Source organism: Ranitomeya variabilis, chromosome 2 (assembly GCF_051348905.1).
Source record: "Ranitomeya variabilis isolate aRanVar5 chromosome 2, aRanVar5.hap1, whole genome shotgun sequence".
NCBI classification, from domain to species: Eukaryota; Metazoa; Chordata; class Amphibia; order Anura; family Dendrobatidae; genus Ranitomeya; species Ranitomeya variabilis.
Window position 1 is genome coordinate 567,389,117 of NC_135233.1, and position 22,875 is coordinate 567,411,991.

General features: G+C 47.9%; 1 protein-coding gene across 4 annotated transcripts in view; it reads left to right on the top strand.

The window, feature by feature from the left end:
- Positions 1–22,875, top strand: part of LOC143807057 (uncharacterized) — a 61,708-nt gene that overhangs the window by 21,333 nt on the left and 17,500 nt on the right. For all 4 annotated transcript variants that reach the window (XM_077288230.1, XM_077288233.1, XM_077288232.1 and 1 more), the window contains 2 exons: positions 8,820–8,888; positions 20,463–20,492. In XM_077288230.1, coding sequence (XP_077144345.1) covers positions 8,830–8,888; positions 20,463–20,492 — 89 coding nt within the window. In that variant the 5' untranslated portion in view covers positions 8,820–8,829. The remainder of the gene's footprint in view (positions 1–8,819; positions 8,889–20,462; positions 20,493–22,875) is intronic.

Below are 22,875 nucleotides of genomic sequence, written 5' to 3' on the forward strand. Positions count from 1 at the left end.
CACTCCTTCATGGCCACTCTCGATCTGAAAGATGCCTTTCACATCCCCATTCACCAAAGACATCGCCAATATCTCAAATTCGCTGTACAGAGAGGGCGTCTGATAGAGCACTATCAATTCAACGTCCTCCCATTTGGAATTTCCTCGGCTCCAAGGGTATTTTCCAAAATAATGGGGGAGGTAGTCTCCTTTATCCGGAGGCAAGGCGTCTGTATAGTGCCGTATCTAGACGACCTTCTGTTAATAGCTCCTTCCAAACAGGCCCTGGAGTCTCATGTATCCAAGACTCTCGAAATCCTGACATCTCTTGGATGGGTGCCGAATCTGGAAAAATCTCACCTACGACCCTCCAAATGCAGGAAATTCCTGGGAGTTCTCCTGGACTCTGCAAGACAAATGTCCTTCCTCCCATTGGAACACCGTCTAACCCTTCTATCAAAGGTCAAAATGTTCAGGGACACCAGATCCCCCACAATCAGAGAAGGCATGTCTCTTCTAGGCTCGATGACAGCCTGCATTCAATCGGTACCATGGGCCCAGGCCCATTCCAGAATTCTTCAGGCACATATCCTGCAGAATTAGGATGGTTATCCCAGTTCTCTGAACAAAAAACTGTACACACCAGGTCGTGTCAAAGCCTCCCTGGCATGGTGGATGTCCCCAAAAAATTTACAAAAAGGGGTCAGCTGGACGCAAGTCCCACTGACCACCGTTACAACAGACGCCAGCAAAAGAGGCTGGGGGGCCATGATAAATCACAGCCCTTTCCAAGGCCTCTGGGACCAGTCAACAAGCAGGAAGTCTTCCAACTACAGAGAGCTAAAAGCTGTAGAAGAAGCCCTACTAGAAGGAGGTCATCTTGTCAAGGGACATCACGTTCGGATATATTCGGACAATGTGACCACGGTGGCCCACATCAGACATCAGGGCAGTTCAAAAAACAATTGCCTGAAGAACATATCTGCCCGACTATGCTCCTGGGCAGAAAGACATCTCTTATCTCTGACGGCGGTTCACCTGAAAGGCTCATCCAACATTCAGGCAGACTGTCTAAGTCGCCAGGACATACATCCGGGGGAATGGTGCTTGAGCAACCGAAGTTTCGAGATGCTGGTGAACAAATGGGGTCTCCCAGAAATCGACCTCTTTGCATCCAGCCGAAATGCGAAAGTCGAAGCATTCTTCTCTCTGAACCCCAGGGACGGCTCCAAAGGAGTGGATGCGCTAGTCCAGAAGTGGAATTTTCGGCTGGCTTATGCGTTTCCACCGATTCCAATACTGGCGAAAGTCTTACAGAAAGTGCGAGAAGAACAAACACCTACCATATTGGTAGCTCCGCTGTGGCCCAAGAGAAGTTGGTACAACCTGATAGTGGACCTTCAGGTGGATGGGCCGCTCCACTTTCCGATGGAAGAAGACCTTCTTTCTCAAGGACCAATCCATCTCCTAGATGCCCACAAGTGGAATCTGGCGGCATGGCTACTGAAGCCCAAATATTAAGAGCCAGAGGACTGTCAGAAGCAGTGGTTTCCACACTTCAAAAATCTAGGAAACCGGTAACCATTGCAATATATAATAAAATCTGGAAGAAATTCTCATCCTTTTGTCTCCCTGAGGTGCCGGATCCCTTCAACCCGAATATTTCAAAAATTCTAGATTTTTTGCAAAAGGGCTTAGAAATAGGCCTCAGGCCTAGCACCTTAAAAGTCCAGGTGTCCGCCCTCCGTTCAATATTTGATCAGGATCTGGCAAATCATCGCTGGATCAAGAGATTCATGATATCGGCTTCTAGAATGAACCCTAAGAAGCAAATAACAGTACCACTGTGGGATCTCAACCTAGTGTTAAAGGGGCTCACAGGTCCCCCCCTTCGAACCATTATCCTCCTGCTCCCAGAAAAACCTAATCTACAAAACAATTTTTCTAGTGGCTATTACATCAGCAAGGAGGGTGGGAGAATTACAAGCTCTCTCAATAAGAGAACCATACCTATCCATTCGAGATGACTATAGTACTGCGCCTAGACCCTTCTTTTCTTCCAAAGGTCGTATCGGACTTCCACCGCTCCCAGGAAATTATTCTACCTTCTTTTTGCCAAAATCCTGCAAATTCAAAAGAAGAGAGATTCCATATGCTGGATGTCAGGCGCACTGTATTGTTTTACTTAGAACAAACCAGTTCTTACAGAATTGACCACAATCTATTTATCCATCCATCAGGACAAAATAAGGGAAAAAAGGTAGCCAAAAGTACTATTGCCAACTGGATAAAGAAAGCAATAGAAGCATACCTTGCTCAAGACAAAGCTCCTCCAGTGGGAATCAAGGCTCATTCGACTAGATCAACCTCAGTCTCCTGGGCAGAAAGAGCAGGTGCATCAGCAGAGCAAATCTGCAGGGCAGCCACATGGTCTTCATTGCATACTTTCTCCAGGCATTACAGATTGGATGTAATGCCCAACAAGGATTTAGCCTTCGGCCGGAAAGTACTCCAGGCTGTTGTCCCTCCCTAGCGCCAATCAGTTGGTATTCCTCCGTATGCCGTCGTGGAAGGTGACTAGAGAAAATAGAATTATTCTTACCGTTAATTCGGTTTCTAGGAACCTTCCACGACGGCGCTAGTTCCCTCCCTATACTCCTGGATTTAAATCTGGGATTCAAGGTAAACCGGTGCTATGGTTTTCAGTTATAAGTCACTGGTGAGAGGGAGGTGGGAGGGCCTTTTAACCTCTCCATTTCCTGTTCCCCATTAGGGCAAAGAGGCAACCTCCGTATGCCGTCGTGGAAGGTTCCTAGAAACCGAATTAACGGTAAGAATAATTCTATTTTTTTTTTTTTTTTATATTCAACACATTAGCCGGATGATGGGACTACTACTGACCCATCATTGGCTAATGTGTCAATAACTGTCAGTGTAGCAGGCATCGTCCGATGGGACTTGTAGTCCCATCGGACGATGCCTGCACAGACACAAAGACCCCCGGCAGGCCGTACAGACCCCCCGGAGAGGCTGTACAGACCCCTTGGCAGGCCGTACAGACCACCCACGGTCCCGCACAGACCCCGGAGAGGCCGCACAGACAGCCACGACCAATCAACGACCGGCACAGTCCGGCGGAAAAATGGCCGCTCCTTCCTCCCCGCAGTCAGTGCCCGCTTCATACTCCCCTCCAGTCAGCGCTCACACAGGGTTAATGCCGGCGGTAACGGACCGCGTTATGCCGTGTTTAACGCACTCTCTGTAACCGCTGCTATTAACCCTGTGTGTCCCCAACTTTTTACTATTGATGCTGCCTATGGGACATCAATAGTAAAAAAAAAAAAATGTAATGTTAAAAATAAAAAAAAACCTGCTATGCTTACCCTCCGTCGTCGCGTCCTCTCCTCGGCAGTGCAAGCGGCAGGCTCCAGTGCCAAGGATGGTATGCGAGAAGGACCTTCCATGACGTCACGGTCATGTGACCGCGACGTCATCACAGGTCCTGCGCGCATCCAACCCTGGGACAGGAAGCTGCCGCGTGCACCGCACACAGGCGACAGGACTACAAGGGCTCCCTCGGAAGGTGAGTATATGTTTATTTTTTATTTTAACTCTTTTTTTAACCTGTTACATACGTGTCTGAACAATATACTACGTGGGCTGTGCAATATACTACGTGGGCTGTGCAATATAATACGTGGGCTGTGCAATATAATACGTGGGCTGTGCAATATAATACGTGGGCTGTGCAATATACTACGTGGGCTGTGCAATATACTACGTGGGCTGTGCAATATACTACGTGGGCTGTGCAATATACTACGTGGGCTGTGCAATATACTACGTGGGCTGGGCAATATACTACGTGGGCTTGCATATTCTAGAATACCCGATGCGTTCGAATCGGGCCACCATCTAGTACCATATATGTATATATGCCATGGATGAGGCCACAGTAAAGTGTATCTTTATTTGGGACAAAAGGTAACTCGCAGGTCATTGATGATGATGATGATGATGAACATACAATTTGTCATTCCTCCTACACAGTCACATACCAGGGAGGAAGCCACTCAAGCCAGTGTAATATTGCCCCTTTATTTGGGTCACATGGTAACTCACATGCATTTATTTACAGCCCACAGTCACACTTCACTGGCTGAATCTGAGAAGCTGCCAGGCCCAGACAAGAAAGGAAAAAAAAAAAAAAAAGACTCGGATCACTCACGCTGCAGAGCCGACTCCTTTCATTCACAGCAGGGAGCCGGCTCTTTGTATTGGCTAGTCCACCAACGACACATCACTAACACACACACCACTCCACCACTTCCGTAAACAAGCTGTGTTTCTGATGCAGTAGCTGCTGGTGTTAGCAGATCACAGGGCAGTCACACACAAAATGGCTCTGCCCTGTGATGCTGCTCTTCATTCTACCCCAGGGATATTAGACCACCCAAAAGGGGAGGGAATTGGTGATGTCAGCAGTTATTGCCCAGATTTTCCAGCTAAGGCTACTTTCACACTGGCGTTAACTGCATTACGTCGCAATGCGTCGTTTTGCCGAAAAAACGCATCCTGCAAAAGTGCTTGCAGGATGCGTTTTTTCTGCATTGACTAACATTAGCGACGCATTTGCGACGCAATGACACACGTCGCAACCGTCGTGCGACGGTTGTGCCGTGCTGTGGCGGACCGTCGGGAGCAAAAAACGTTACATGTAACGTTTTTTGCTCCCGACGGTCCGCTTTTTCCGACCGCGCATGCGCTGCCGGAACTCTGCCCCCACCTCCCCGCACTTCCCCGCACCTCACAATGGGGCAGCGGATGCGCTGGAAAAATGCATCCGCTGCCCCCGTTGTGCGGCGGAGACAACGCTAGCGTCGGGAACCTCGGCCCGACGCACCGCGACGGGCCGAGCCCGACGCTAGTGTGAAAGTAGCCTTACAGTAAAGCTGGTAAGTGGTAAGTCTTACTATAGCTGCTTGAGGTCTAAAACGGAAAATGCTCCCCCTAGTGGTCAATATATATATTTGTAAGAAAATATATACCGTATATACTCGAGTATAAGCCGAGATTTTCAGCCCAAATTTTGGGGCTGAAAGTGCCCCTCTCGGCTTATACTCGAGTCATGATCGGTGGTGGGGTCGGCGGGTGAGCACTGTCATATACTTACCTAGTCCTGGCGCTCCCCCTGCCTGTCACACTGTCTTCGGTGCCGCAGCCTCTTCCCCTGAGCGGTCACGTGGGACCGCTCATTAGAGAAATGAATAGGCGGCTCCACCTCCCATAGGGGCGGAGCCGCCTATTCATTTCTCTAATGAAGCGGTGCCGGTGACCGCTGATAGAGAAAGAGGCTGCGGCACCGAAGACCAGCTGTCCGGGGGAAGGAGCGGGACGCCGGGAGCAGGTAAGTATGACATATTCACCTGTCCTCGTTCCACACGCCGGGCGTCGCGCCATCTTCCCGGCGTCTCTCCGCTCTGACTGTTCAGGCAGAGGGCGCGATGACGCATATAGTGTGCGCGCCGCCCTCTGCCTGATCAGTCAGTGCAGAGAGACGCCGGGAAGATGGCACCGAGGAGCTGCAAGCAAGACAGGTGAGTATGTGTTTTATTATTTTATTGCAGCAGCAGCAACAGCTATGGGGCAATAATGGACGGTGCAGAGCACTATATGGCACAGCTATGGGGCAATAATGGTGCAGAGCACTATATGGCACAGCTATGGGGCAACGGTGCAGAGCACTATATGGCACAGCTATGGGGCAACGGTGCAGAGCACTATATATATGGCACAGCTATGGGGCAACGGTGCAGAGCATTATATATATGGCACAGCTATGGGGCAACGGTGCAGAGCATTGTATATATGGCACAGCTTTATGTGGAGTATCTATGGGGCAATGGTGCAGAGCATTGTATATATGGCACAGCTTTATGTGGAGCATCTATGGGGCCATAATGAACGGTGCAGAGCATTATATGTGGCACAGCTTTATGTGGAGCATCTATGGGGCCATAATGAACGGTATGGAGTATCTATTTTTAATTTTGAAATTCATCGGTACCTGCTGCATTTTCCACCCTAGGCTTATACTCGAGTCAATAAGTTTTCCCAGTTTTTTGTGGCAAAATTAGGGGGGTCGGCTTATACTCGAGTATATACGGTAATATTTTTCATATAGAAATGTTTGCAAACAGTGCAAACATTGCATTAGTACATTTTATTTACTATTTTAAGCTTAATTTCACAAAAAAAAAAAAGAAAACTGGTGGCACCTTCCTTTTAAATGGGACAGTTTCCATCCAAAACACATAAAAAACTCTGTATCTGATGGCTTGGCTGTAGACAATAATCGTATATGTTCCAACCCAATGGATAGAGATGAACACCTTGGTCGCCTCAGAAAGACCTTTTTGAATCAGGGCTACCATCCAAGAACAATTGAAAATCAGATCACAAGAGCCACCAGAATATCAAGGAATCGTCTGCTACATTACAAAACTAAAGAAGAAAATAACCGGGTGCCTCTAGTGGTCACCTACAATCCAAATCTGGAGGCGCTAAGGGGAGCTGCACGGAAATTACAACCTTTACTGCAAAAAGATGCCCGCTTACAATCCATTTTTCCAGACCCCCCCCCCCACTACTGTGTTTGACAGCCCCCAAATCTAAGAAGTATCATTGTCAAGAGCTCCCTGTCCTCTCCCAACAGCTGCAGGTACCTTTCCTTGCAACCAGAAAAAATGTAAAACCTGTCCATTTATAATGACCACGGACAAGATAAAGATCCCCAATTCACATCAGGAATACAAGATACCAGGTACTTTCAGCTGCGACACTTCTAATGTGGTGTACCTAATTATTTGTACTAAATGTCCAACTGGGGGTCTGTATGTGGGGGAGACAGGGCAGAAACTGAGAACAAGGATGAACTCTCATCGCCACACAATAAGAGAAAAAAGAATGGATCTACCTGTGGCAATACATTTCTGTCTCCCGGATCATAACATTATGGACATGAAATTACTTGTACTAAAAGGTAACTTCAAATCGCAGAAAGACAGGAGAGTCTGGGAATATAAACTGATGACAACCTTTGACACTAACTGCAGGAATGAATGTGTCACACGGATTTATGTCTTTTTACATCAACTAAGGAACTTGCCCATCAGACCATGTGGGGTCATCACAACAGAGACCCTAATCACAGTACAATAAAACATTCCTTATCTAAGAATTGGCACAATATTTATAGACTTAACTGTTTATCACCCATGGTAATTCTGCTTCAGGTCACCTGGCTTATCCATGGTTTTTTTTCCCCTTTTTTTTTTTTTTTTCTATACTATGTTGTGCATAAATGTGATTCTTCAGAATTTGTTTTAGTCTTTGCCTGATGAAGAGACGTATGTAGTCTCGAAAGCTTGCAATTTGTTACCATCTTTTCAGTTAGCCATTAAAAGGTATCAACCACTGAGGACTCTCAATTCTAAATATTTTTCTATCCACTGGCTAACACAGTACCAAGATATATTTCTTTCCTGTATCAAGAGTGTGCAAAGCAGTCATCAAAGCAAAAGGTGGCTACTTTGAAGAACCTGGAATATAAGACATAATTTCAGTTGTTTCACACTTTTTTGTTAAAGGGAACCTATCACCCCGTTTTTTAAAAATTAGATAAAAATAGTGTGAAATAGGGGCAGAGCTGGGCTTTACATTACTGCCTTTTTGGTGCCTTTACACCCCCATTAGGCTGCCGAAATACCTTTGTGAAGTGGCCGTTTTCTGCTGTCACTCAAGTTGGTCAGGTCGGATGGCGTGGTCACAGCGCTGTTTCTCCCCCAGATCAGGCTCATCATTACGTTGGTGGCGTAGTGGTGTGCGCATGTCCAAAGAGAAGATCCACTGCCCAGGAGATTCAAAACAGCGCGGTCTTCGCTATTCGCCGTTTACCGGTGGGCGCGGCCATCTTTCCTGTGGCCGCGCGTGCGCAGATGGAGCGCTCTGCTGCCCGGGGCTTCAGGAAAATGGCCGCGGGATTCCGCGCGTGCGCAGATGGAGATCGCGGCGGCCATTTTCCTGAAGCCCCGGGCAGCAGAGCGCTCCATCTGCGCACGCGCGGCCACAGGAAAGATGGCCGCGCCCACCGGTAAACGGCGAATAGCGAAGACCGCGCTGTTTTGAATCTCCTGGGCAGTGGATCTTCGCTTTGGACATGCGCACACCACTACGCCACCAACGTAATGATGAGCCTGATCTGGGGGAGAAACAGCGCTGTGACCACGCCCATCCGACCTGACCAACTTGAGTGACAGCAGAAAACGGCCACTTCACAAAGGTATTTCGGCAGCCTAACGGGGGTGTAAAGGCACCAAAAAGGCAGTAATGTAAAGCCCAGCTCTGCCCCTATTTCACACTATTTTTATCTAATTTTTAAAAAACGGGGTGATAGGTTCCCTTTAAGTATATAATTCCACATGTGTTAATTCATAGTTTTGATGCCTTCAGTGTGAATGTACAATTTTCATAGTCATGAAAATACAGAAAAATCTTTAAATCAGAAGGTGTGTCCAAACGTTTGGTCTGTACTGTATATTGTGGAAGTCAGGATGGAGAAACATTTAAGGTTCTCTCACATTAGCGGATCAATTGGGTGAGGGCAATCTGATAACGGATTGTATACGGAGGACACGTGAGAAAATCTTCCCATTGGCCTTGATGAGAATGGGACCGATTTGATACACCAGTGTGAGTGAGCCCTTAAACACCGCACATTAACGGCTGATTAACAATAACATGCTTTTGCTTATATATCTAATAACGTTTCACTTTTTCAGGCCGATCAATATGTCGTCTTGGGTGAAAGTCACTAGGGATCAGCCGCAGAAACCCGCCGCTGGCAAAAAGTAAGTGCTGAATGTGCCGTGTATACAGAGATGTTTCCGTTCCAGGCATCTGATGGGGGTGATTGTCTCCCAGAACATGGAGACCCTTTCAGATGAATGGAACAGCATCAGAAATGTGTAAAAATTGTGAATGAGTGAATCCAGCAGTAGGTGTTATTTACTGTCTGTCTTTGAATTATTATTTTTTTTTTTTAGTTACACTTAGTTAAAAAGTTTCTTTGAGACTATTGAAAATGACTCGTTTGCGTGACCTCCATACAGGGCAATAAAATTTTATGACGCCGTATTAATAAGATGCTGGGACTCCCAGATCTAAGGGCTAAGAAGGCTGCCACTGGGGAAGACGGTGCTAAAATAAGACGGTTATGACACACATACTGAATTCCTATAGGGCCACGCAGCTTTTCTTCAGGGGCCTCCACTGAGAAAGTTTCACATTTACTTCCTTTTCAAAGGGGATCTGAGTTTTTCTTCCTTTTTTTATATCAATAAGCCCAAGGTACTGTAGCTTTTAGTTTTTATTTTACACTTTACCACCAGTGTGTTATGTCAAATATGGAAAAATAAAACACATTTTTTACTTGCTCTCAGCTCTAGGAGTCTGTATTTATCAGGCGTTTTTACACCATCACTGCCATGTTGGTACAACCAGAGACTAGGGGTCATAAAAAAAATAAGCTATCAAACAATTCCACTTTAAAAAAAAAAAAAAAAATGGAATTGCCAGGACTACTGACAAAAAAATAAAAAAGTAACAGGTCTCAGAAAATAACACAATTATTATGTATAATCACTTTGTTTCCTTTTTTAATTTATTTTACAAATTTCAGGATTTTTCATCACCAAACAATCAATATTACTTGCCAATTTTACTAACCCGGGTCATCATACTGCTAGGCTATGTTTGCTACAAACAAGTGCTGTGAAAACATAGCGCAAAAAAAATGAAACAATGGCCAAACTTTTATTTTTTTTTCTTATTCAAAATTTGTATTGTTTTAGTAATAATACAATACACAGCTAAAACAAACATATCAACAGGCAAACTTTTTTTTTTTTCACCATTTCACAAGCTCTTGGAATTTTTTTCCCCCAGTATATTATAGGGTAAAATGAATGGTGGTGTTGTCCTAAGTCATAACTAGTCCTGCCAAAAACAAACAAGCCGTAACATGGCCGTGTCGACAGGATGATGGACAATGTGTGTCTTGGAAGAGGTGCAGAAAAAAACGAGAGCGTTTTTAATCTGCAGACTTTCCCAATGTATCCATCAGATCTCTCCCCACCACGTCTTCCTCAGTCATCCAGGCCTCCTACATTAGTTTTCCTCCCTTGCTGTGGTCTATCTGTGCACGACGTCCTGGGAAAAAAGACAATTGTACTTCTCCGGGGGGGGGGGGGATTCTTCTTGAATAGAAGCCCCCCGGAGATGTTACTATGGCAACCACAATGCCTATGGCGGTCCTCTCTTGTGACACCATGGCAACGTACCCTCTGACCGAACTAATTTATCTAGTGCGATGCGGTTGTGTGACTGACGCTAGCGACGTTTACCCCCAGTATCACAGCCATAATAATCCCTCTCCTGCGGCTGCCAAACCAAATTGCCCAGATTTTCATGGATTTTTGTATCTGACACAATCTACTCTCCTGGGACGAGGATTTCTTGTACTACTTTTTACTCTTGCAATAACAGATGGTGATCTGCGTGGCCAAATCCTCTTCAAAATCCAAAAACATGTTTTAGATTTACTGCAAATCCGTAAAAAAAGAACAAAGGGGAAAACAAAATCGAGAATTGTTACTTTTTTTTTTTTTTTTCAGTTTCCGCAACATTGCCAAAAGCGGTGTCCCTGTTTTTATTACGATTGCATAAAAGTGTCGTCGGCTAAAGTTTTCTGCACCTCTGGGGGAAAAAAAGGGATACCACTGAACCGAGGCCAGAGGGAGTCCAGAGTAACTCTGCTGCCTCAGTATAGTGAATGGATCCCTCGGGGGTTTCATCTAAATTAGCCACTCTAAAGGTACCTTCACACTAAGCGACGCTGCAGCGATATCGACAACGATGCCGATCGCTGCAGCGTCGCTGTTTGGTCGCTGGAGAGCTGTCACACAGACAGCTCTCCAGCGACCAACGATGCCGAAGTCCCCGGGTAACCAGGGTAAACATCGGGTTGCTAAGCGCAGGGCCGCGCTTAGTAACCCAATATTTACCCTGGTTACCAGTGTTAAATGTAAAAAAACAAACACTACATAGTTACATTCGCGGCCCCCTGGCGTCAGCTTCCCTGCACTGTGTAAGCGCCGGCCCTAAAGCACAGCGGTGACGTCACCGCTGTGCTTTGCTTTCCGGCCAGCACTGACACACTCAGTGCAGGAAGCTCTGAGCAGCAGCGCGGACGCCGGGGGACGTGTGACAGACATCAGAGGGTGAGTATGTAGTGTTTTTTGTTTTTTTTTTACTTTTACAATGGTAACCAGGGTAAATATCGTGTTACTAAGCGCGGCCCTGCGCTTAGCAACCCGATGTTTACCCTGGTTACCCGGGGACTTCGCATCGTTGGTCGCTGGAGAGCTGTCTGTGTGACAGCTCTCCAGCGACCAAACAGCGACGCTGCAGCGATCGGCATCGTTGTCGATATCGCTGCAGCGTCGCTTAGTGTGAAGGTACCTTTAGAGTGGCTAATTTAGATGAAACCCCCGAGGGATCCATTCACTATACTGAGGCAGCAGAGTTACTCTGGACTCCCTCTGGCCTCGGTTCAGTGGTATCCCTTTTTTTCCCCCAGAGGTGCAGAAAACTTTAGCCGACGACACTTTTATGCAATCCTAATAAAAACAGGGACACCGCTTTTGGCAATGTTGCGGAAACTGGAAAAAAAAAAAAAAAAAAAGTAACAATCTGAACTTTCAGCAACGACCAGCGATATCACAGCAGGATCCAGATCGCTGCTGCGTGTCAAACACAACGATATCGCTATCCAGGACGCTGCAACGTCACGGATCGCTGTCGTTATCGTTGTAAAGTCGCTTAGTGTGAAGGTACCTTAAGATTGTAAAGGGAAACCACAGAGTGGTCAGCGTAGAGCGCTAGATAAATGTGATCCAAATTATGGAAAATGTTCCCAATAAAAGTTTCAACTCAATCCACAAAAAAAAAAGCAAGACCCCACTCAGATCTGTCATCTGTTAATGGAAAAATAGGGGGCTTCCACGTTAGTAGTAGCACAAAGGCTCCTCGCCCCCAAAAGAAATTTGGCAAATTTTGTGGTCCCAAATTCAAATGCCCCAGTGTGTCTAAGGCTACTTTCACACATCAGGTTTTTGCCGTCAGGCACAATCCGGCGAGTTTTGAAAAAAAACATCCGTTTTTTTTTTTTTTTTTCTGCTGCATCAGTTTTTTACTCTGTCGCCTCATTGGGGGACACAGGACCATGGGTGTTATGCTGCTGTCCACTAGGAGGCGACACTATGCATAATCTGAAAAAGATTAACTGTGGCTCCTCCTCTGCAGTATACACCCCTGGACGGTGTCAGCCTTCTCCAGTTTTTGCTTAGTGTCGCATAGGAGGCACACCTAAAAGATTTTTACTCCGTTTTTTCCGACGGGATTACAGATGAAGAAAAGAGGGTCTCCTGTGAGACTCCCGGCATGGCTCCTTCCTCGGCCCCCTATTATGGGGTGCCCAGTTGAAGTAGAGATGGCTATTCCCCATGTTGCTCCTTCCCCAGTCCCTCGGGTGCTGGTTCGAAGTCGAGATCCCCCCCCCCCCCCCCTTCCCCAATTCCTTTTGGTTTCTGGTCAAGGCGAGGATAAAGTGGTTAAATTAAAGTGTGCACAACCAAATCTGGTGCACGGGTAGGTTCCCAAACCGTAATCAATAAACAATACAAAACCCGGCACTCAACTTAATGGTGAGAAGAAATGGCAAATTTATTGTATCCCAAATCCAACAAAACGTTTCGGCCTCACAACGGGACCTTCATCAGTAACGTAAATTGGGATAATGCTGGAAGTAAGTGACTATATGACCTGTCTGGGAGTAGACACACAGACAGAAGAGCTCTAGTCAATATAATGTAGAATGTCCAACAAAGGAAGAGAGGTTACAGCCTATACGTGGGCTGTCATTGCGGCGTCCACCGCTGAATGGTCGGTGAGGTGAGGATAAAGGCCCCTGAAGGTGTGACAACAGCACCCTCCCTAATCCCCCTCTGGGGGTATTAGGTTGAGACGCCTCAGGTAGGGCCTGTACAGGCAGCATTTTACAGCTCCCAGCAATGGGCCAGCACACTGCGCCTGCATCCAGGGACCCCAGCCCAGCTGCGGGCTCCTGTTGGGGCCGGGGGGAGTGCAGGCAGGCATGGCACAGACAGGGCTCCCTGCACCCCTGTCTCTGCGGCAGCACCAGCTCTATACTGCCTCAGGGAGACCCCAACCGGGCTCCCCCTTCCGCTCATAGCCCCACCGCCATCCTGCCTTTAAATCCGGGGGGGGGGGCCGGTTCAGATCCGACCCCCTCCCGGACTTTTGCGCCAGCCTGGAGCCCTTCTGGGCCTCAGGCATCTAATTGATGCCCCGGCTTCGGCCTAGCTGAAGCCGCCGCCTCCTCTCCTCCCCCGGCCCGCCCCCCGGATGACAAATATGACACTATAGTGTCATAAAGGGGATGGATCGAGACAGAAAGGGCGCGTTTTTACACAGCCTTGCCGCCTTTTTCCAGCTCTCCGCCCCCTTCTCCCCCTTCCTCTCCTTCTCAGCAGCCATTTTCTGCTGCAGATTAACCCTGCATCTCCCGGTCTGCAGGACCAGGCAGCCAGTCTCCGGGGGGCACAGGACTGTGGATCTTCGGCGCTGGACCTAGGGGCACACTGGTGGGGTAAGATCACAGCTGGGTTTTTTACTCAGCTGTGAATCCATATTACCTATAAGGCTCCCCTATAGGTTTCTCTACCCCTGTAAGGTCCTCTGCCGGCAGCCCTTCTGCACTCTGTGCACTATGCCGGGCTCAGGGTCCCAGAGAACCAGGCAGAACTGCTATTATGCATTCTGCACAGCCTGCGGGACCGCTCTCCCCAGTGGCAGCACATACCTGCATTGCCAGAACTGTATACAAACTAATGTGTCAGAGCCCCAAGAACCCCTGCCAATGCCTCAGTGTCTAATGCCACGCCGGAATGGGCTACTCCGATATCGCAATCTATGACGCAGCCTATAGATAACCTAACCTCCACGTTGCTACAGGCTCTGCAGGGTCATGCCTCGGCTATGACCGTTACCCAGCAAAGGGAGAGCTTGACTCAGGAACAAGATGACCCTGGCACATCCACGTCTAGGTCAGGACGCAAGCAGACCCATAGATCAAGTCCATCTGCGTCATCCCATAGCACACGGTCATCCCCCTCTAGGGAGAGACACCGTAGCTCCAGGTCATCTAGACTGTCCCATTCCAGGGACAGACAATGCAGATCTCCACAATCCCCGACCAGAGAAGGCCTCCTCCCCGGCTCACTCAGCAGAGGACGCCTCAGTGATACACAGGATTCGGAAGGCATCTGCGACTCTGACTCAGACAGGGAAACGGAGGGGTCCCTGATCCCAATCCCTCCTAGCAATACAGCGCTAGTTGAGGACATAATCTCTTCCATCGATCGGGTGCTGGACATTTCTGATCCGCCACCAGAGGCCCCAGAACATAAGATTTCCTTTGAAGGACCTCTGAAGCCGCCTAAGGTTTTCTCTAACCACCCAGAGTTTAAAGGGACTCTGTCACCTGAATTTGGAGGGAACAATTTTCAGCCATAGAGGCGGGGTTTTCGGCTGTTTGATTCACCCTTTCCTTACCCGCTGGCTGCATGCTGGCTGCAATATTGGATTGAAGTTCATTCTCTGTCCTCCATAGTACACACCTGCGCAAGGCAAGATTGCCTTGTGCAGGCATGTACTACGGAGGACAGAGAATGAACTTCAATCCAATATTGCAGCCAGCGGGTAAGGAAAGGGTGAATCAAACAACCGAAAACCCCGCCTCTATGGCTGAAAATTGTTCCCTCCAAATTCAGGTGACAGAGTCCTTTTAAGACGATCCTTAAAAAGCAGCTCTCACAGCCTGAGAAAAAATTTGCTAATCGCAAATATCTGAAGGCGAGGTACCCCTTCCCACAGAAGGACACCAAGGAATGGACAGATCCACCCGAAGTGGACCCCCCAGTCTCTAGGCTAGCAGCACAGACCCTCCTTTCACTGCCAGATAGCTCAACCCTCAGGGACGCAGCAGACCGGCAGGTAGAACGCATGGCTCGTTCAATTTTCGAGGCAGCAGGGGCATCCCTGGCTCCCACGTTCGCCTCAGTTTGGGCTGCCAAGGCCATTCTGGCCTGGGCAAAAAATTTACAAGCTCTCCAAGCATCCGCTCCTGAGCTGTCGGACCAAGCGGTTCAAATAGCAGTTGTAGCAGACTACATGCTTCATGCAGCTCTGGATTCAGCAAGGGGAGTAGCGGGGATAGCATCAAACGCCATCACAATAAGGCGTATCCTCTGGCTGCGGGAATGGAAGGCGGACGCAGCATCAAAGAAGTCCCTCACGCACCTCCCCTACCTCAGTGGGAGACTTTTCGGTGAATAGTTGGACACTATGATATCCAACGCTACCGGGGTAAGAGTACTTCTCTTCCCCCAACTCAGACCTAAACGCACTTACAAGAAGCGTAACCAAACTAGATTCCGATCCTTTCGGAATTCCTCGGGCTGGTCCGTCTCGCGTCCAGCACAAAATCGTAACTGTTTCCCACGCAGGGACAACTCACGATCGACGCAAAGGTCGGACAAGACCTGGCAGTCAAAAGCAGGTCAGCCTAAGCCCAGAGGAGGAAAATCTCAGACTTTCTCCTCATCATGACTCAAGGGCTCCAGAAGACACCACACCAGTAGGCGGCCGACTTTTGCTCGATCATAAAGTCTGGCTGCCTATTACAGAAGACAGGTGGGTCAGGGAACTAGTGTCTTCCGGATACAAAATAGACTTCACCTCCAACCCACCGGACCGATTCTTCCTCTCTGTCCCCCCAAAACCGCCAGCCAAGGCTCGTGCCTACCACCAAGCGGTCTCCTCGCTTTTTCTAGCAGGAGTCATAGTACCGGTCCCCACGACCGACCGCTTCCGAGGGTTCTACTCCAATCTGTTCGTAGTTCCCAAGAAAGGAGGCAGCGTACGGCCCATACTAGACCTAAAACAGCTCAACAAATATGTACGGGTCCGTCACTTCCGCATGGAGACCCTTCAGTCCATCATTGCGTCCATGGAGAAGGGAGAATATCTCGCCTCCATAGACATACAAGACGCATACCTGCATATACCCATTGCACCTGCCCATCAGCGGTTTCTCAGGTTTGCAATAGGCCAGGACCACTACCAATTCGTGGCTCTCCCTTTCGGACTCGCCACGGCTCCCAGAGTGTTCACCAAGGTCATGGCAGCCACCATGGACGTCCTGCACTCCAGAGGCATAGTAGTCGTTCCATACCTGGACGATCTACTCATCAAGGCTCCCACCTTCAAGGACTGCGAGCTCAGCGTCTCAATCACAACCGATACTCTGTCGCATGGGCTGGTTAATCAACCTACAAAAGTCATCACCAACCCCGAGTCAGTCCCTGACCTTCCTGGGAATGCTATTCAACACCTCCAGGGGTCTGGTGCTCCTTCCCAAGGACAAGGCACTGGCTCTCCGCCTAGGAGTTCGCACCCTCCTCCGCAAACCCCCTCGATCTCTCCGGTTTGCCATGAGATTCCTCGGCAAGATGTGGGCAGCAATAGAAGCTGTCCCATTTGCCCAGTTTCACCTCAGGCCTCTCCAACTAGCCATTCTCAAGTCCTGGGACAGGAATCCCTTTTCTCTCGACAGGGAGTTCCGGCTAACGTCGTCAACCAGGAGGTCCCTGCACTGGTGGCTCAAGCCAACCTCGCTAGCAAAGGGGAAATCCCTTCTCTCAGGTCAATAGAAGGTTCTGACCACCGACGCGAGCCTGACGGGTTGGGGTGCGGTGCACCTACACCACAGGTCACAGGGCAGGTGGTCTCCAGTGGAAGCGACCATGCCCATCAACATCCTGGAAATTTGTGCCATCCTCCTGACATTGAGGGCCTTCCATCACTTACTGGCAGCCTCTCACATCAGATTACAGTCGGACAATGCCACGGCCGTGGCATATGTGAATCACCAAGGGGGGACCCGCAGTACCCAGGCGATGCGAGAAGTGTCACACATCCTCCGCTGGGCGGAGGACACAGGGTCGGTTCTTTCGGCGGTCTATATTCCGGGTGTGGACAACTGGGAAGCAGACTTCCTCAGCCGACAAGGAATAGACTCGGGAGAGTGGTCTCTCCATCCTGAAATTTTTCGCCAGATCTGCCATCGCTGGGGGATCCGGATGTGGACCTAATGGCATCCCACTTCAATGCCAAGGTCTCCAACTTCATGGTCAGAACACACGATCTGCGGTCGCTCGGAGCAGACGCTCTGGTTCAGGACTGGACTTAGTTCCAGCTTCTGTATATTTTTCCACCTCTCCCCCTGATATCCAGAGTGGTGAGGAAGATCAAACAAGAGGGAGTTTCAACCTTCCTAATTGCACCGGACTGGCCCAGACGTACATGGTATGCCGACATCGTACAACTTACAGCAGACACCCCCTGGCGTCTCCCCGACCGCCACGATCTTCTATCACAAGGCCCGTTCTACCACCAGAACTCAGGGGCTCTCAATTTGACGGCGTGGCCCTTGAGACCTGGGTTCTATCCCAGGCAGGGCTCTCGCCGGACGTCATTGGAACCATGATCAGGGCACGGAAGCCAGCCTCTGCCAAGATTTATTACCGTACCTTGAAAGCTTTCTTTACCTGGTGCGAATCTCGTGGTCAGATACCACTCCCTTATTCCCTACCCAAAGTACTTGGTTTTCTCCAATCCGGTCTGGAGGCCAGGCTGTCTTTGGGCTCGCTTAAGAGCCAGGTGTCGGCCCTCTCAGTGCTTTTTCAAAGGCGCATTGCTACCAAGCCGCAAGTAAGGACTTTCCTTCAGGGGGTTTCCCTATTGGTTCCCCCCCCTACAGACGACCACTAGAAACTTGGGACCTCAACCTGGTCCTGACAGCATTGCAGGAACCACCCTTCGAACCCCTTAAGGAGGTCCCGCTCTGCCTTCTCTCCCAGAAGGTGGTTTTCCTGGTGGCAATCACCTCGCTACGCAGGGTGTCTGAACTGACAGCACTCTCCTGCAGACGGCCCTTCCTGGCTTTTCACCAGGACAAGGTAGCTCTTCCTACGGTACCATCCTTCCTTCCGAAGGTTGTGTCCAACTTCCACCTCAATGAGGAAATTTCACTACCATCCCTTTGTCCGGTCCCGGTTCATAGAGTGGAGAAGGCTCTGCATACGCTTAACCTCGTCAGGGCATTGCATATATACGTGTCTAGGACTGCGTCCTTCCGGAGGTCTGATTCTCTTTTCCTCCTTCCGGAAGGCGGCCACAAGGGTCTGCCAGCTTCCAAAGCTACCCTTGCCAGGTGGATCAAATCCACCATACAAGAGGCCTACCGCCTTAAGAATTCTCCTCTTCCAGCCGGTATTACGGCACACTCTTCTACACGGGCGGTAGGGGCCTCCTGGGCCATTCGGCACCAGGCTTCGGCACAAGTGTGTAAGGCGGCCACTTGGACTAGCCTACACACGTTTACTAAACACTACAGGGTTCATACCATACCCAGTCCTCAGCGGACGCGAGCCTGGGTAGATGTGTCCTGCAAGTATAGGGGCCTGTCTGCACAATATTCGTCCATTGCTTCCCACCCAGGGACTGCTTTAGGACGTCCCATGGTCCTGTGTCCCCCAATGAGGCGACAGAGTAAAGGGGATTTTTGTGTACTCACCGTAAAATCTCTTTCTCTTAGCCTCTAATTGGGGGACACAGCTCCCACCCTGTTGCCCTTTTCGGGCTGTTGTTACTCTTGAGTTCTCATATTGTTCTTTGAGCTCGTACATAGTGGCCTTCTTATAGGCATGTCTATGTTATTCATGTTACGTTCCTCCTACTACTTTTGCACAAAACTGGAGAAGGCTGACTCCGTCCAGGGGTGTATACTGCAGAGGAGGAGCCACAGTTAATCTTTTTCAGATTATACATAGTGTCGCCTCCTAGTGGACAGCAGCATAACACCCATGGTCCTGTGTCCCCCAATTAGAGGCTAAGAGAAAGAGATTTTACGGTGAGTACACAAAAATCTCCTTTTTCTCATAGAGTTGTATTTGCGCCTGATGGCCGCACGTTTCATCCGTTTTTTGCCGGATCCATCTAAAATTAGTTTTCCGGTGGCCGGAGAAAACGTTCATAGGAACATTTTTTCTGTCCGGCGAAAAAACGCCAAGCGACGGTTCCAGCGATAAACGGCTGTAAGGCTACGTTCACATTAGCGTTAAGCTAATGTGCGTCGGGTTTGCGTCGGCGACGCAGCGGCGACGCATGCGTCATGCGCCCCTATACTTAACATGGGGGACGCATGCGTTTTTTTTTTGTTGCGTTGTGCGACACATGCGTCTTTTTTGCCGCAAGCGTCGGACCAAGAAAACGCAACAAGTTGCATTTTTCTTGCGTCCGATTTTCGGCAAAAACCGACGCATGCGTCTCAAAACGCAGCGTTTTTGCGTGCGTTTTGACGCGTTTTTGCGTGCGTTGTGCGTTGCGTCGCCGACGCATCGGCGCACAACGCTAGTGTGAACGTAGCCTAACTGACATGTGAAATGATGAATCCGGCCTCTGAATCCGGTTTTCCATGCATTCTCCATACAATCATGCACAATTTCTCTTTGTGTCTCTCACTCACTCTCACTCTCTCTCTCTCGTTTTCCACAATTTGCAACGGATCCGGTTTTTTTATACATTTACCGGATCCTGCCTAACTGCAAAAACCTGATGTGTGAAAGTAGCCTTAACTGCAGTTGGTGTCCACATGTTTGCCATTTCTGTAGCAATGAGAGCCTGCCTAATTTACAAGTACATGATCAGAGCACTGTACGGTCACTACAACGTACTGGTCACTACAACAGCAGTTTGCAATTTTCAATCTGCAGCATCCACTGCAGCTTGTTTCTGGAAAACACCCATGGAGTCAAAATCACCACGACACCTGTAGATAAATTCTCAAAGTGGTATAATGTCCAAAATAGGGTCATTTGAGGGTGGATTCTGCTCTTCTAGCAATTAGGGCCTCTGTATCTGGAGTACAGCTTAGTCATATGGCGAGACACCAATGTGGTCCCTAAAATAAATAAATGGTTTTGTAAATTTTGTTGGAAACTTGAGAATTTAATTTGCTGGTCAACTTTTAACCCTTAGAATTTCCTAAAAATTGTGCAATTTCAAGGGTATGAACACTTTTGGCCATGACTGTATATATGGGGACAGGCTCACGCTTAAATAGTAACTGTATTTACTGCCCTTGTCTGCTCACACAATTCATTCATTGTGCGATAACATCTATGTCCGCCAAGTCATTAATTGCACGTTTGTTTCCTCAGGAAGCCAAGCTGGATTCCTCGACTCCTAGAGTAAGTTTTCATCCTCTCTTTGGAAGAGATTCATGAGTTTGGAACTTGTTGCCAATTAACCCTAATAGTAGGAAACTTAACAAAATTCTCTGGTAATGGGCAAAATATTGTAGACTTAAAGGGGTTATGTATTTAATTGTTTGTTTTTTTACTATGGGCCTAGGAAAACCCCTAATTAAAAACATAAACCTTTATTAATAATTCTAAATAAGACTAACAACATAAGACATACAGTTTACAATGCTAAAATGCAAAGCTGGTGTAGATGCCTACTGGATTCACCCTATTTTATACCCTTTTCTGAGCACCTGGCTACACAGCGGAGGTTGGCACTCCTGCTCCTCGGCGGATCTCCCTTATTTCCCTACTGCGCCCTCAACAGCGCTAGCTTATATATCAATGTGTAGCAGCCACAAAAAAAATAACACCCTATACATTGTAAACAGAGCTATGCACCACTAATTCCAAATCCACAAATAAACAAGTGGGAGACAAAGGGGAATAAATAGGAGAAGAAGAATCGGTCCAGGTATCAGACCCCGCAAAACAGGAAGGTATAGCTGGGAAAAAAAAAAAATTTACCCTGTTATTGTCCTAAGATCTGGATCTCTGTCTAACAGCAGAGGTTGGCACAGTTATATATGGGAGAATGGTTCCCATGCTCCATGGCGGCTGTCCCTAGGACACCCTACACTGCCCTTTTTTAAACCAAATATTTTTATTGTTATTATTCATAAGACAATAAAATCCATTCAAATAACAAGGTACATTTGTGTTTTGATGTAAAAGAAACACCCCCTCCCCCCCCTCCCCCCCTTCTGGAAGACCAACTCCAACCATACAAGTCTCTTGGAAAGAAGAGAATAAACATCACATTCATATTCTACTATTAGCATCATTTTACCACAATCCCTCAGTTATTCCCGTCCGGCCATGGCTGCCACAGCTTTTGAAAAAAACCCATCCTATTCCTCTTATTATATATGCTTTTTTCGAGCTGGATAATATGATTCGCTTGTGCAATAAACTCCCGTCTAGTAGGAGGTTCCTCCCTAATCCAATACCTTGCAATCACCTTTCTTGCAATGAATAATAATCTAGCAATTGCCATTTTGGCAGTTTCATCGGTCAGGATTTCCTTCACATACCCAAGTACACAAACCACCGGATCCCTGGGAATCGAACACCCATAAATCACCCCGATCTGGTTCAACACCACAACCCAGTATGCAAATAGCCTGGGACAAAGTCACAGCATGTGTAGTATATCTGCCTGAGACTGTGAGCACCGAGGACACCCAGAATCATCTCTCAACCCAGCTTTAAATAGCATGTCTGGTGTCCTATAGGCCCTATTTATCACATACAGTTGTGACAATCTCCCAGGCTCACTCATCGACAGCTTGGGTATATATTCCAATATAGATTCCCACCTATCGTCGTCTATTTGCCCCAATTCGGCCTCCCACTTCCCTCTGGCCTTAATAGGGTAATCTATTAGAAAAGTGTGTAGTAAATCACCATATACTTCGGATATTGCCCCCTTTGTACCATTGTTATTTAATATAAAGTCCAACATTAAATCCATCTGAATCATTATAGGCCCTCTCCTTTTTTGCGCCTGAAATGCGTGCTGAACCCATCTATATTGATACAACTTTAACCCTGGGAACTGAAATTCCTGCTGCAGCATATCATAAGATTTAAGATTCCCACTATGAATCAACTGACCTATCAACCCAATACCTTTTTCCCTCCACTACACTGCCCTTAATAGTAATAATACAGTGTATGCTGCATGGACACACGGTAAAAGAGGCATGTAATTGATTACAGATACATTCAAATACCAGTGTCAGAGTATAGCTAAGGAACATGAGATCAAAGTATAGAAATTAGATTGGGGAAAAACTTGGTACTTATGCAGACACTTCTAGAGTGATCTGCCTCGACGTGTTTCACCTATACGGAGGCCTGATAAATTGATACCAAGTCATGATGTCCAGCTTCATGACTTAGTGTCAGCATTACCAGGCCTCCTGATGAGCCATATTTGAATGTATCTGTAATCGATGACATGCCTTGTCTGCTGACGTCTTTTGTTGTGTGTCTACACGGCATGCATTCTGTTTTGCGGAGTCCGATACCTGGACTGATTCTTCTTCCCCTTTCTATATTTATATCTATTTGTTTCCCACTTGTTTTTGTGGATTTGGAATTAGTGGTGCATACCTCTGTTTACAACCTATATATTTTTTTTTTTTTGTGGCTACCACACATTGATATCCAAGCCAGCGCTGTTGAAGGGCGCACTAGGGAAATAAGCGAGAGGAGGGGGGGCTCCATTTTCGCAATATTGGCTTGGAAACATCCCCTGTGTTGG